At 38.7% G+C, this 14,282-nt stretch overlaps 1 protein-coding gene across 2 annotated transcripts in view; it reads right to left on the bottom strand.

Moving 5' to 3' along the window:
- The window catches only part of SI (sucrase-isomaltase), a 213,921-nt gene that overhangs the window by 38,654 nt on the left and 160,985 nt on the right, over positions 1 to 14,282 (bottom strand). For both annotated transcript variants that reach the window (XM_078389026.1, XM_072996157.2), the window contains exons 71-79: positions 13,699 to 13,848; positions 13,246 to 13,452; positions 10,619 to 10,770; positions 6,087 to 6,255; positions 5,282 to 5,378; positions 5,061 to 5,173; positions 3,929 to 4,054; positions 2,206 to 2,334; positions 1,347 to 1,457 (exon numbers count right to left, since the gene is read on the bottom strand). In XM_078389026.1, the coding sequence (XP_078245152.1) occupies positions 1,347 to 1,457; positions 2,206 to 2,334; positions 3,929 to 4,054; positions 5,061 to 5,173; positions 5,282 to 5,378; positions 6,087 to 6,255; positions 10,619 to 10,770; positions 13,246 to 13,452; positions 13,699 to 13,848 (1,254 nt within the window). The remainder of the gene's footprint in view (positions 1 to 1,346; positions 1,458 to 2,205; positions 2,335 to 3,928; positions 4,055 to 5,060; positions 5,174 to 5,281; positions 5,379 to 6,086; positions 6,256 to 10,618; positions 10,771 to 13,245; positions 13,453 to 13,698; positions 13,849 to 14,282) is intronic.

The raw sequence follows: 14,282 nt of genomic DNA, 5'->3' as shown, positions 1-14,282 counted from the left end.
GTAAATTAATTGTTGTTACTGTGGGAATGAGTTGATGATGGTTCAACAGGATCATGTAGACGCTGTTTGCAGTAATTCAGCAAAGAGAGAAATCAGCCTCCATATGCTTAGAGCCATGTGGTTTTTTTTTCACTTATATACAGATTCATACACAGATAGTCAGCATTATTATATTTGGAGGAAGAAGACCTAGATTTGGCCCACATATAAACCCTCTTTAGATATTTATATGGTTGTGCACAGGAACAAAACTGGGTCTGGAGCTATGGGTGTGCATGCATCTCCCACCCCAAAACATCCCAGCTCACTCAGATGTATGTCAGACTTGCACATACTGAGCATGGAGATCCCTATAGGGCTCTGTAATTGTCCTTTCTAAACATAGTTACAGAGCTTCTGAAATCAAGATTCCAAGATTCTGGTCATGGCATCTCTGTTCCTCGGGACTCATAAGTGTACATGGATCCTTTGAAACAGTGTACAATATGATGAGAATGTTCCCTTTTTGCCTATCACTTTAGTAGAACATAAATTACCTATGATTCTGATTTTGTCACAAAAAGCACCCTATAGTGGCTAAGAACTAGAACCCCATGTTTAAAAAACAATGATTCAAGAAAGGCACATGTGTCTGCCGTTTCCTGCTTTTTAGTCTTATGATGAAGAACTCTTAAAACAGATTATTATTATTATTATTATTATTATTATTATTATTATTATTATTATTATTATTATTATTATTATTATTATTATTATTATTATTATTATTATTATTATTATTATTATTATTATTATTATTATTATTATTATTATTATTATTAATTTCATTTATATCCCGCCTATCTAGTCGGTTAAGACCACTCTAGATTGAGCATTAAATTTATTTTATTTATTCAGAATTGACCAGAATCCAATTGATGACTTATGCTTGCATAAATGAAGTTGCAGAACTGCTACTGGCAAACTGCCACTAACTACCAAGGTGCTGGCTGCATTTCTGGATACACACCCTATCTAGCACCTTGCTGCTGCAACGTGTATAATTTCACTGATGCAAGTGTGAATTTGCCATTTAGATTCTGGACATCAAGACATATCACTTTCAACATCCATTGAATATTATGATGTTGTAAAACAGCATTCAGATGAGAAAACTAAGCTGTAGTATAGATTTCTAGATCCTCTCACTACCTCTAAATGAGGATAATGAGATCAGCAAATCTTAAATGATTTCCTGCCTGTGTATAAAGGAATGGCCAGACAGGGCTCATATCCAGTTCTTCTTGTCCAACAATCAAATGGGTTTTGGGAGGTATTGAGTAGGATAGAGGCAATAACAAGCATACCTTTGCCCATGCAATGTCTGTGGTGTTGGGCCATGTGATGAAGACATTGTTCTGCACACCTTTTGTGAATGTAGGATATGACTCAGTTTCATTGCCTGATATAGCTGGGTCCTAAATATGAATATAAGACAATTTTGTGTTGCAATTAAAGTAGTAAATACGTCTTTGCATTTATCGATCCTATGTTTGTCTTTTGTGCTCCACATAAGTCAAAGATGCAAGTGATTAACATTTAAACGTGTAACAATATGTAAACAATTAGACAATCCATACAATAACATTCTCTGTGAAATGCAATGGAATATATGACACATTTAATTCTCTGTTATCAGTAACCCACATATTTTCAAATCTGTATGGGATATAAAAGTTTTGGATTATTTCTCAAGAGGTTTCAGTGAACTATAACAGTGAACATCTTTCTCAGGACAGAGTTTTAGTAAAGAGATACCATCACTTCCACAAAATTATTTGTGTACATCAATTTATGTTCCCTTGGACAACATAGGGCAGGGCCTCACTGGATAATTCCAAAGTAAAAAGGAATTATATAGGACAAAGGACCTCTTTATATTTTGCAGTGAATCATTGTATGGAATAACACAATTCCATGGTTATAGAATTGACTGACATGGTCACTGGCTGAGATGCCTAGAAAAAGAGACAATTAATGGAACCTAAGAGTCCAAAGATAATGTATGTCTGAAGGTGAAATCCTGGGATATAAGGATGTTGCCTTATTGTGTCCAGGAGGAGCTGGTTGGCTTTAGCTGGAAATCATGACACTGGGAAATACTCTTACATTTAGCCTTCAGGAGTATCTATATCAAGAAAACCCAAGAATGTCTGAGTTACTAACCAAGATGATGATGAATCTTGAACCCTCTGATTTTATTCGATCAACAAAAGCAGGGAGATCATGGAAGTTTTGGCCAAGAGTGAAGTCCAGCTTCCGTTCCATGTAATCAATGTCTGTATACTGTACGTCCTGTGTCAAATTAAAATTAGTAAAGAAATGTAAGATTGAATATAATGGGGACATAGTTATTATGATGAAGACATTTGAAGACTTGTTTAAGAAAGTCTTTAAAAGTTCTAGGAGGCAATCTTTAAAAAAGGTATCTGCTTAAGTCACATATGTGCTTAAAGAAAATTATGCTTAATCAAGTATCCTTAAACACATATCTAGATACATAGTTTTTTTAAAAAAAAATCTGTAAATGGTACAGATGGTTTTTAGACATATATTATAATAGGGTTTCTTTAAGGGGGAAACTGGCATGGAATATTGCTTCATGGCTGGGCCTACCAGAAGACTCATTTTGCTGCTGCATTGGTGTATAATATTTGATATTTTTCTTGTTTTGTAAACTATAGTTTACTCTAGTCTAGGATGGTATAGAAGTCTTCTAACTAATATAATCTTTAGCTCTTATAATTAATAAAGCTCAAGCCATATTTGCAGAAAACATGTGTCTTCTCCCTTTTAGAAGCAAAGCAGCAAAGGTAGAATGATTGGCTGATTGTGAAAAAGATCCAGAGAATTCCACAGATGCTTTTAATTCTTTACAAACCAAGCAACATATAGCCAACCTATTTTTGTTCTTCTTTTTCGAGAGCTCTATAAATTGCACTGCCTCTCATGGGGGAAGGAGAACGATTTTGTAGCCCCTAAGTGTCTCATGTGAGGAGGAGAAAAAGAAGCATTTAAATTCTTAGTTCATGCACTCTACAGATGTATGCAAGTTTCTCTGCTCCTCTATTCATTTCAGTGGAGGGAACTCATAACGTTTGACAGAATATCTGTGCATCAGAATGTACACAGGTCAGGTTGTCTGCCTGTTTCATTTTCCACTTCACTACGGCCATTTCCACACAGTCTGACAGCAGGCATTAGCCATAAATTGAACATTTAGTAATGAAGAAACCAAAACATGCCAGCAAGATATGCAACATTAGTTCTACTACTTAGCAGTGAAAATTATTGATATGTTACTCCTTCGATAAATGTCAACCTTTCTTTAAATTTAGGCTGCCATCTTTTCTCCAGCCATAAATTCACTCAACGTAGCAAATCTAAAACACAAGCTGGAACCATGAATATCTGAATTCTTATCAGATCATTAATTAGAGGTAGATTGTGCTAAAACGAAACTCTGAGTTTTAAAAACTAAACAATCAAATTTATAGGGCATGACAATCTGGCTGAAAAAATATTACATTAATTTTAGGAGCTTCATATCAATGCTTTGATCCATGGGTCAGGAAATCTACAAAAGGCTCCAAGCCCATTTCAGCACCACTGCAAAAACCAGCTGTTGAATTTAGGCAACCATTAGCATTGCTATTGATGGGAATTGGGGAGGAATGGATTTAAAGCAAGCATTTTATTTGCTTTGTGTGGCTTGCAGTGCCGCGCTGTTGATACCCATAATCCAGCAACAAGTAAGGAATCTCACTGAAAGTAAAGGCATTAAGCTTCAAATGCTAGTTTAAACGCCTTGCCCATTTTACTGCCAGACTTCGCCAGCAAACTGTTCCAAGGCACAGGAGCAACAGACTGGAGGTGCTAAGAAACTTACATATGGTATCCGAGCTGCCCTCATCGCTGTATACAGATCGTCAACTTCAGAAGTATTTTTGTATCCATAGCGGCAAAGCTGGAATCCCAAAGCCCAATAAGGGGGCATAACTGGTCGTCCAATTAGCTAAAAAGACAAATTTTAAGAAGAGATACAAATCAGAAAAAGATGCAAGGAAGATTGCAGGACACTCTTACTCTGAAGGAGTCTGTCCATGTGACAGCACTAGGCTGGATACTTTTTCACATATTCTGTGCCCTTGCCCTTTTTATGCAACTGGAAGAGAGTGCTTTATTTGGTATATTGGAAACACCATTCTCGGAAAACATTGTGCCTACACGTTTTGAAGATAAAAATCCTTATTTCTCTGTAGCAGTTGCTAAATTTGCTGCTGTGGTTCAGTCGTCCAAGATAACTGAACCATGTTATGTTATTTATATATTTTGGGTTTTGTGGCTCGAGTGTTTTTCATGAGCTTCTAAGGGAGGAAAGGAAATAAACAAAAGAATTACAGAAGAAATCCCCAGCTGCATGGCCTCAACTTACCTCTAGTTCCTGCTAGCATAAGAAGTTGCTTTCCCTCCTCTACCATCTTCACTGAGCCTTGTGGCACAGTGGTAAAACTGCAGTACTGCAGTCCAAACTCTGCTCATGGCTGGTGTTCCATCCCAGCAGATTCAAGAAGCCAGCTGGACTCAGCCTTTCATCCTTCCAAGGTCAATAAAATAAGTAACCAGCTCATGCCCCCACCCAAAATCTTTGGCTTCATAGTTAAACACTGTAAACTGCCCAGAGACTACTTTAAGCACTATGGGGTTGTATATCAGCAGCACACTTTGCTTTTTGCTTTGCTGCTTCAGCCTCCTGCTCAGCCTGAAAACAAGATTCAGAGCGTTTCTCAGAATTCTAGAGCATGTTTTGGGGTAAAGATCCATCAGCAGTACTATGCCCTTTGATTCAGGTGAAGGAGTCCTTTTCAATAGCTAGCAGCTTCAGTTGGATAATGTATATCCTCCTTTATTTCAAAAGATGCGTCCAGACAATCTTATTTGAGCTAGATAAACATGAAAGTGCAAATATATATATTTAGCTAGTTTAGGGCATACATATTAAAATACCAGATCTGTCTTACTCTGGTATATTCCTCCACTACTTCTTCAGGTGTTGGTCCCAAAACCATGTAGAAATCCAAAATTCCTCCAATTGTGCGGTACGTGAGGGCAGGTGTCGGCTGGAAGGTGACATCTTAAAAAATATCCAGAAGATATAAGTAGGAAATTAATAATGATTGCTTGAAATATATTTGCAGTAAATTATATTTTGTTTGAAATAGGAAGGTGACTGGCTTTTTACCCATTGCATTACTGTTCAGCAAGAAAACCCCATGAGCATTTCCATCTTCTTCCAGTGCCATGTAGAAGGGATGGAAACCATAGGAATTCAGCTTGTACTGGAAAACAGTTAAGGAGGAGAATGTTATTTTTCCTGCACCAAAATCCATAGATAGATATACTGTAGATACAGATAGCTTTACTAGGCAGGCATTCTTTGTCCACCATCATTCCTGAATAACTAGAGAAGAATGATCTAACAGAACAACTTTGTAAGTCGAACTCATGAAACTTTAAAAATTGCTTTGCTTTTGTATTCTATTGGAGCTATCAAGATAACCATGTTTTTTCCTTTTGCTACTTAAGGTCAAACTCCACATTAAGTTGACAGAGTAGCACCATCAAGTTCTCGCTTTGTTTTTTCTTTAATTACAGTCATTGATTATTGTTACTGGAACTGACATGGTTTAATGCTGCCCTCCTCAGCTGTATCACAAAAAATGGATGGGAAGCTATCAAACTAGGATTGTTGGCAGTATGTTTCTGAAACACTACATGCTATGGTCAGGATCCTCTTCGGTCAAACTACTTGTGCAACAGATGGCAGCGGAAGACATTTAACATTTCTGCCACTTGCGCAAGGAGTACTTCCTTGTGAAAACAGAGGCACCTATCACAGATTTAACAAAATTAAATCTGTGATAGGCAGGAAAACCTACATGGTGGAGCTTTCTTCTCTTCTGGTGCTGAACAGGGTCCTGCCCAGAGTTATCACTTCATTTTCCACACTGGAAATAGCATACAGCAGGAAAACCCGCTCTACTTACTCCAGGAGGTTGATCTTTAGTGAACATTCCCCAGCTCTCCCAGTTCATATCTCTCCGGAAATGAGTGTGTTCATTTTCTCCAAATCCATATATGTATTGTGATGGCAGGCGAGTAGCAATCTGAATGAACATGTCACTGAAGGTGAAGCCTGGGACCTGAGAATTCCATCTGGAAGAGAAGAGTGGTTACTCCATATAGTGCAGCACAGCTGAGGAGAACACTGAAATTATAACTGGGAGACCCAGGAAATGTATTCATGCTGAGCCATCACTGAAAAACATATTTGAAAGATATAGATATCTAGAAAAGACATATAAACATGAAGATTGTAGAATGTTATGAATGGTTCAGACAAACGATTTTAATTATATTATGTGAAATCAGTTTTACAAGCTTGGTATCTGTCAGGATACAAATAAGCGATGCAGAAAACCTGTACAGACTTCAAAATTTGGCCTCCATCTGTCCCAGAACTCTAAGGGCTAGATGAATTTTTCAAATCTTGCACCTTTCAGGCTTGAACCTTGATGAATCTCTGGAGAACGTTCTCCATTGCTGACAGGCAGCAAACTCAAATAGATGTACCGATATTCTCAGAGCCTAATCTGGTGTACAGGAGCTAAATTTGAGATAGCACTTTCGAGTTATGTTAGCTGTCATGATAAAATTGACATCCACATCAGGCCCGCAATGTGTAGTACAGATAAATAGAATTCTGTATGAATTCCACCATGCACTAAAAATCTCAGCAACCAACACAGTACAACACCTTTATATATGCTAATTGGGGTTAAGTATACAGATATTAATCTGGCTGCAACCGTAGGGAACACGTTAGCCCATGCAACCACGTCTGGGGATTTTCAGGATGTGCAATGAGGAGAATATAGATGAAAAATGGACTTTCCTCCTTCTGTGGTAGCACTGGTACACTGTTGCATAAACAGGACTATCGTGTGTGGGACTGGTAGAAAGATGAAAGAGTGCAAGGCTGTGCCTCTTGACTTGAGGCTAACTATCACCTAAGCTGTTTAGGAGTTTGTATGTTTTTGGCTCTTTGTACGATTGCACTACATTCTCTGCTCTAAGCATATGGGGTTGACAGATGAGCTAGAGCAGTGGTCCCCAACCTTGGGCCTCCAGATGTTCTTGGACTACAACTCCCAGAAGCCTTCACCACCATCTCTGCTGGCCAGGATTTCTGGGAGTTGGAGTCCAAGAACATCTGGAGGCCCAAGGTTGGGGACCACTGATGAGCTGAGATGAAGTGAGTCCCTGACTTGGTTGGGGGAGGAGCTAGCAGTTGTTCGTCTATAAGTTTACTCCAGTTCTGAGTCTCTGGCTACCTTTGATAAGGAGCTTGTGAATAGGATGGCTAAATTGTATGTTTTGTCCAGGCATTTAGCAGAGACTGAAGACATGGAGAGCTGTGTCATGAACTGTATATAACAAGAGGCACACGTGTTAAAAAAGCAGGCGCAGTGCCCTGCAACAGCTGTGGCACTGGTCTTCTTGCTTGAGAATGTAAAGGTCTACACCTGTCCCAAGAGCCAAGCTGGCAGCCCTACTGGAATAAAAGCCACAACAGCTTCAAGCTCGTCTCTCCACATCCTTTAGGCCATAAGGGAAAATGAAGTATTTCTGGGTAAAGCTGAGTAGACTGTCCTGGAAGAGCAACAGATTAGGAATGCTTTTGGAGAGGAAGAAAAATGCCAAATGCGGGAGGCAAGAATGTGAAGAAATTATGACACAGTGAACCAATAACTCAAAAATATTGTGGCAACTTAAGACTAACTGCCATATTTTAATGTGAGCTTTTGTGGACAAATCCACTTCATTGGACATAAGAGTGGGACTACATGGCAAATGTTTATACATTGCTCTGTAGTCCCACTCTTATGCCTGAGGAAATGGACTTGTCCATGAAAATTCACATTAAAATATAGCAGTTAGTCTTTAAGACTTTTTTGTCTTCTCTTTTATTTATTTATTTTCCTGCCTGATATGCTATCACAGACTAACACGACAACCTCTTCCAAGAGAACCAGGACATTTCAGAAGCATGCTATACTTTTTGAAGCTACAGAATCAGTATCAGGCTCTTTCCATGATTCTGAGCCACTGGAACAAAGACAACAGTCCCTCTCCAATGACGGTGATTCTGAGCTGCTAGAATATGAATAGACAGCAGTGGCCATGGAGGGTACTATAAATGCAAGAATTTCTGCCACTTTCCAGAGGAGGAGGAGGAGATTATGTGTGCTGTTAGCAGGTGTCTCCCTACTGAGGTCAACAGGGGCAGCTGCTTGTGGACCTGAAAGGATGTCTCAGTAAATGTGCTAGCTCTCTGGTACAAAAATCCAAAATGTGACAGAGAGCTTATCAAGCCCACTGACCACAATCCCTTCCTTTATGATCCACATGAGCACAAATGATGCTGCCAAACACAGCCTTCAGCAACGCCAGGTTTCAAGGCACTTATGCTGCCCTTGTTAACTTTAAGTCAGCATTCGACAACATCCCCTCGGACAGGTTATGGGCCAAACGTAAAGCTTTCACTACAGATTGGAGACTACTTGCAGTCATCTATACACTACACAAAAACGATCATGTCAGAGCATGGTGCAACCCACAGGGTTATTTATCTCACAGGGTTCCCCTCAGGAGGGGTGTGAAACAGAGATGTATTCTATCTCCCCCTTTGTTCATTTTCTAATATTAATTCTGTGGCTCAAGCTTTAATAAATCCTGATTTTTGCCCACCCAAACTTGTAAACAGGCTGATTTACTATATGCAGATGATACAGTAGTTTTATGCTTTACTAAAATGGGGCCTCGAAGTTACCAACATGAATTTGACCTAACTCCAGGAAGCAGTGGAAGACAGGAGGGCCTGGCGTGCTCTGGTCCATGGGGGTCACAAAGAGTTGGACACGACTAAATGACTAAACAACAACAAAAAATGGGGCCTAGGAGAGCCTGATGGACTTTTTCAGCATAAGGCTTTGAAGAGCATCTTGTAACAGACTAGCAAAAAACCAAAGTTTTGGTTTTCACCGAAAGGTTTGTTAAACACAAAGCTCTATCCCTAATACCTTACTCAGATTAGAAGCTGGGATGGCCCCACTTGAAGCAAGTGTGTGGCTTCAACTAATCAATCTTTGGCTGAAGTTAAAACTTAATCCTATTGGTTTAGCACCTCTGAATTTAGTAGATAACCACCCCTCTGGCAGGGCAAGAGCAATGTGTGTGGGTGAATTATCATCCTATGGAATATCCTCTCCAGCTCTGTTACATTTGGGATTTATGAAAGCCAAAGAGAACATTAGAAAGCAGATCTGGGATACAGCCCTCCAACTTGACAGAGTTTTACTCAGTGGCTGAGAATCACAGTAAGATCTTCATCCCAACAGATCACCTTTACAACTTAGAACTTGTGAGACATCAGAGAGCTTTCACCCTCACCTGTTTCAAATCTCTACCTTCAGCCAGGGAAGATACTCATATACTGTATCTGTTATGACCAATGTTTTTGCCCTTGCCAATCTGGAATGGTGGAAACTGTGGAAGATGTTCTGCTGTATTGCACATTTTACAAAGATTTGTGCAGTCTACTTATTTTTCTAATTTTAAAATATTATCCAGATAGACCTGATTACATCTCTTTGCTCCTCTCCTATTTCTGAAGTGAAACTACAGCTAAGGTTGCAAAATTCTGTGCAGTGGCTTGTATAAAAATAAAACAGATGATTAAATTGCTGCGGCAATCAGATTAGAAATTGACACTCAACTGTGATTTGAATGTCAGACTGTTTTGTATCGCTTGTAAATACCATTGTATTTTAAATTTGTATAGCTAACATGGCTGACCTATGGCCATAATAACAATAAAGAAAGACTTTGATGTATTCAGTTGGCTCCAGGGCTCTGGATAGGCACGTGAAGGATTTTGGGGTCATAGCCGGTTTTCTCATCACTGCTTCCTGTCAAAGAATGCAGCCAAGGAAGAGAGCCTGGTTGTGCAAATTGTGGCTATAATTTTGCTTCTTGGACTATAATCTACATGACCAGGAAAATAACCCCCGTTTTCATTTTATGTGACGCGTTGAGAAAAACACATTTGCTAGGTATCTTTCAAATCTGGTTAGAAGGGCCTTAAAGTGAACTCTGCTGGGGAGCGTGACAATTTTCCAGAAGACAGCAGGTGCTAGAGTGCTGATGAAGGTGCTGCAGGATTATTGCCATCAAAAGCTCGGACTATTTAAACAATAAACATTTATTGACGTGACTAGGAACCCATGAGCAGTTTACACATAGTAGAAGCTGTTTGGCAATGGAATGAACTGCCTCAGATTTTGGTGGATTCTCCTTTACTGAAGATTATAAAACAGAGGTTCCACGTTGCTTAACTTTGGATTTCCTCCTTTGGCATTATGGTCGCTTCAAGCTCTTTGTTTCTACGATTCTATATATTTTAGATGGTCTTTCCCTGATTATCTATCTAAAATAAACTTGGAAAGTTTTCACTTACATAACAGTTCCTGTGCTTCTACGTCGGATTCGGATACCAAATGGATTGTCCACAATTTCCACCTGATAGAGCCGATTTACCTCTGAACCGGTAGGACTCCGGGTGAAGAGTGGAACTGGAACTTCATATCTTTTGGAGTTGGGATCATAGATCTAGGGAAAAGATAGCACCAATTCTCAACAGGAGTAAATTGCAACCATGCTCCTCCTCTCATGTCACAAGGGCCTTCCCCACTGTGCAGGATGAAAGCTGGTACTAAATTCAATTGTTTATGCAGAAATCAATATGGGCAGCTCTCGTTTCATGGGTGTTTGAAAATTTGTTGTTATGCATCATATGAACTATAGCCTCATGTATGTTGTTATATATTGCTCTATCATAAAAACACACAAATAATATATTCAGTGCATGAAACACTCTTTTAACTTTTTGTATGTTATCTGGATTAATATGGGTGATGGTCATTCACAGCAGATGAACATTCACCCTTTAAAGTTGTATAATATCCAAATTTTATGTATTCCTGAATGTGTGTTTCTCAGTAATTACAACAGTGTAATCATCAAATGATCTTTGGTCAATACTTATTCTTTTACACCTCTTGTGCATTAAGTCACTATTGGGAAAAGCTTTTCAGAACCCTTTGTTTGTAGATTATATGTTCAGTCTAGCTTCAAGACATGATGTTTTAAGAAACAAAAATCTAAATCTTATTATAAATACCATCTACAGTAGCCCAAATAATCAATGGAAACTTGGTAAATTCCACTGATAGAAATTTCATGTATTAATGTCACTATTTGCTATTTTGTTACTCTGTTGTTTTTTGTTATTTGTTGTAAACTGCCCAGAGTGACCTTGGCTGCCAGATGGGCGGTATATAAATAAAATAAAATAAAATAAAATAAAATAAAATAAAATAAATAAATAAATAAATAAATAAATAAATAAATAAATAAATAAATAAAATAACCAATGAGATTACTTTAGCTAGAATTACGAATAGGATTTATGCCAATAGGATTCATGCCAAGAACAGTGAGAAGTCCATTATGACATCTATTTTATTCATCTTTGCCATTATCTGGCAACACAAATTATCACAACATACAAGCAGACGGCTCATGCCAGGAAAGGATTAACAGCATAAGTCTGCTGCCCAGTGTTGATGTTGCTGATGCCCAATGAGGGGTGGGATGGCCAATTAGTAGTCAAAACAGACTGACCAATTAGAGGCACAGAACTATTTCAAAATTAGGAGCAACTTCCTTTGCTTTTTATCTTGTTTAACTTTAAAGACAAGAGCATATGGCCATTATGCTGCCTCTAATGACTGTGGTAGACTACAAGATTTTTATTATTATTAAGATCCCAGGAAAATGAACTCTGAGGGAAACAGTACATCTGGCTGAATGAGGGAACTATGCTTACACTTTTTGGTTAAGTTTTCCTGAGATGCTTATATGCGCTTTCTGCTTCTAAGCCAATGCCCAGAGAGAACACTACAGTCACATTATACCCTGAACAAACTGCATAAAAATTAACTTTATTTTACTTCATAAATTTGACTTCTTTCAGCAATCCAGCCTACTGGATGCTTGATTCTGCTATACACTCAATTCTGCTATACATCCGATTATCTTCTTGTCTGGTAAGAAAAAAATAAGCTGTGTATGAGGTAGGTTTATTTCAGTCTCCACATTTATGGGGAGGGTTAAAAATGGCACTGTGTAGTGGGAGTTATTTTTCCTCCTACTGAAGAGAGAGGTTTGGTCCTTCCATTGGAAAAGTGGTGGTAACCTACTCCATTTCAGCTCTTTTTCTATAGCAAGGAAGAAGATATTTGCAAGCCCAACCTCAACAGTTAGATGTTGCATGACAACCAGTCACAGGTCACATAGTGCAACTGCTTAGACGAAGTTGGTTCCACATGTCAAAAAACACAACAGGATATTTGGGCCTATGTGTGTGTGTGTGTGTGTTAAGTTTTTTTTTTAATTTATCATCTGCCTTTCACTCATAAAAAGCTTCATGTTGGAATCATAACAGAATCATAACAGAATCATATTAGAAGTAAATAAATTCAATTCAGAATAAACAATGAAACAAATTAGCCATGTCAAAAACAAACTGAGCTTTCTAAATCCAACTTCTTTTTGTCCAATAAATTTGTAAATGCTTTTAGTATGAAGAATCAAAGATCAAGGGAGCAATTTATTCCAGTTCACATTTTAATACAAACAATGTGATATTCACATCTTGGACAGAGATGCAAACTGGAATTTAGTCATCTTTATTCTTTGCCGTTCTCTGAATTTTGTGATGGATCTCTGAGATCAAAGAACCTATATGAAAATGGGCATATTATGGAAAACTGCAATGCAAAATGCATGTGTTAGGGAAAATTGCACAGACACACACGTGCATGAACTGAAGAAAATGTGCATAAAATGAAAATATTCAGAAAAATGTGCACAAAAGGTATATACTAAGAATGTTCATGTAGGCTATCTATCAAACAAAGTGTAAGCTGATTAGGAAATGGGGCAGGATAAACTTGTGAATCAAACGGTTAGGTTGTAGAAACTGAACATGGATTAATTCTTTCCAAAGTAGACTAGAATTACCTTGAACTGTAGTATATCATTGGCATGATAGGTCACTTCTAAGCGCAGCGGGTCAACTGCTGGCGATCTGTTTCCATATGGGTTAGGAAACTTGGTGTTCCTTTGAAGATCAGCTGACAAGCCCACACTAGTATTTTGAACATTACTGACAGAATAACCATAGTCACTAGGATAATAACAATGTGGAACTCCAATAGCATTGACAACCTGAAACAAAATCAGAAATGGGTAATATTAAATTAAGATTTGCACCTTTAATTCTAAATACAGTGTACAACCATAAGCATTTCTGTTCCCCCGCTACGTTGAACAATATATAGAGCAAAAACTGCTTATGCTTGTTCACTGAAGAACCTCACACTGAACCGTTGATAATGAAGGTGTACAAGCACTGCAGGTTCCCTTCAACATTTTGCATTAGTTCTCCTTAACAAACTTATCTCTGCTTCTTACCTCCCAGATACAGCCACGATCTTCACAGTCCTTTTGTGTTGGTTCTGGGTAGGGATGGCAGTTGAATTTTTCATTGTTTATGGCATCTGGTCCCCAGCGCAATGAATATGTTTCTCCCAGGGCAAGCTGAAGACCCACAATGTTCAAGACCTTTGGAGGGAGGACCCAAAAAAACAGCAAGAGACAAATGGTGAATTCAGATTCACAATGTGTACAATGCATTAAAGAGTGTCCTAAAGGAGTGACAGAGTGGGATAAAAAAATCACAACAAAAATGGCAAATTCCAGGCAAGGAACTGTGAGAAAAGTCAGGGAGATTAGCATGACTAGTGCTCTGTACAACTGAAATCTGTTGCCAGAGTCAATAGAAAGGCTGATGATTAGCGATACGAATACCCCCACACAGCTGGACGTAATGAGAGTCCAGCCTCTGAGGCCGGACTGTCCAGTTACACGTCCGGTGGCGGCAGCAGCCTTTGTCAGCCTTCCAAACGCTCCCAGAGCACCGCACTCTTTTCGCTCATCTATCCAACTCCAGGCAGTTGGCATGGCTGCCGAATGGCTAGATGAGCAGAAAGAGAGCA

The sequence above is a fragment of the Pogona vitticeps genome, chromosome 3, assembly GCF_051106095.1.
Source record: "Pogona vitticeps strain Pit_001003342236 chromosome 3, PviZW2.1, whole genome shotgun sequence".
NCBI lineage: Eukaryota > Metazoa > Chordata > Lepidosauria > Squamata > Agamidae > Pogona > Pogona vitticeps.
The sequence above is the reverse complement of the archived record's forward strand: the minus strand, read 5'-3'. Positions and strand labels throughout refer to the sequence as shown.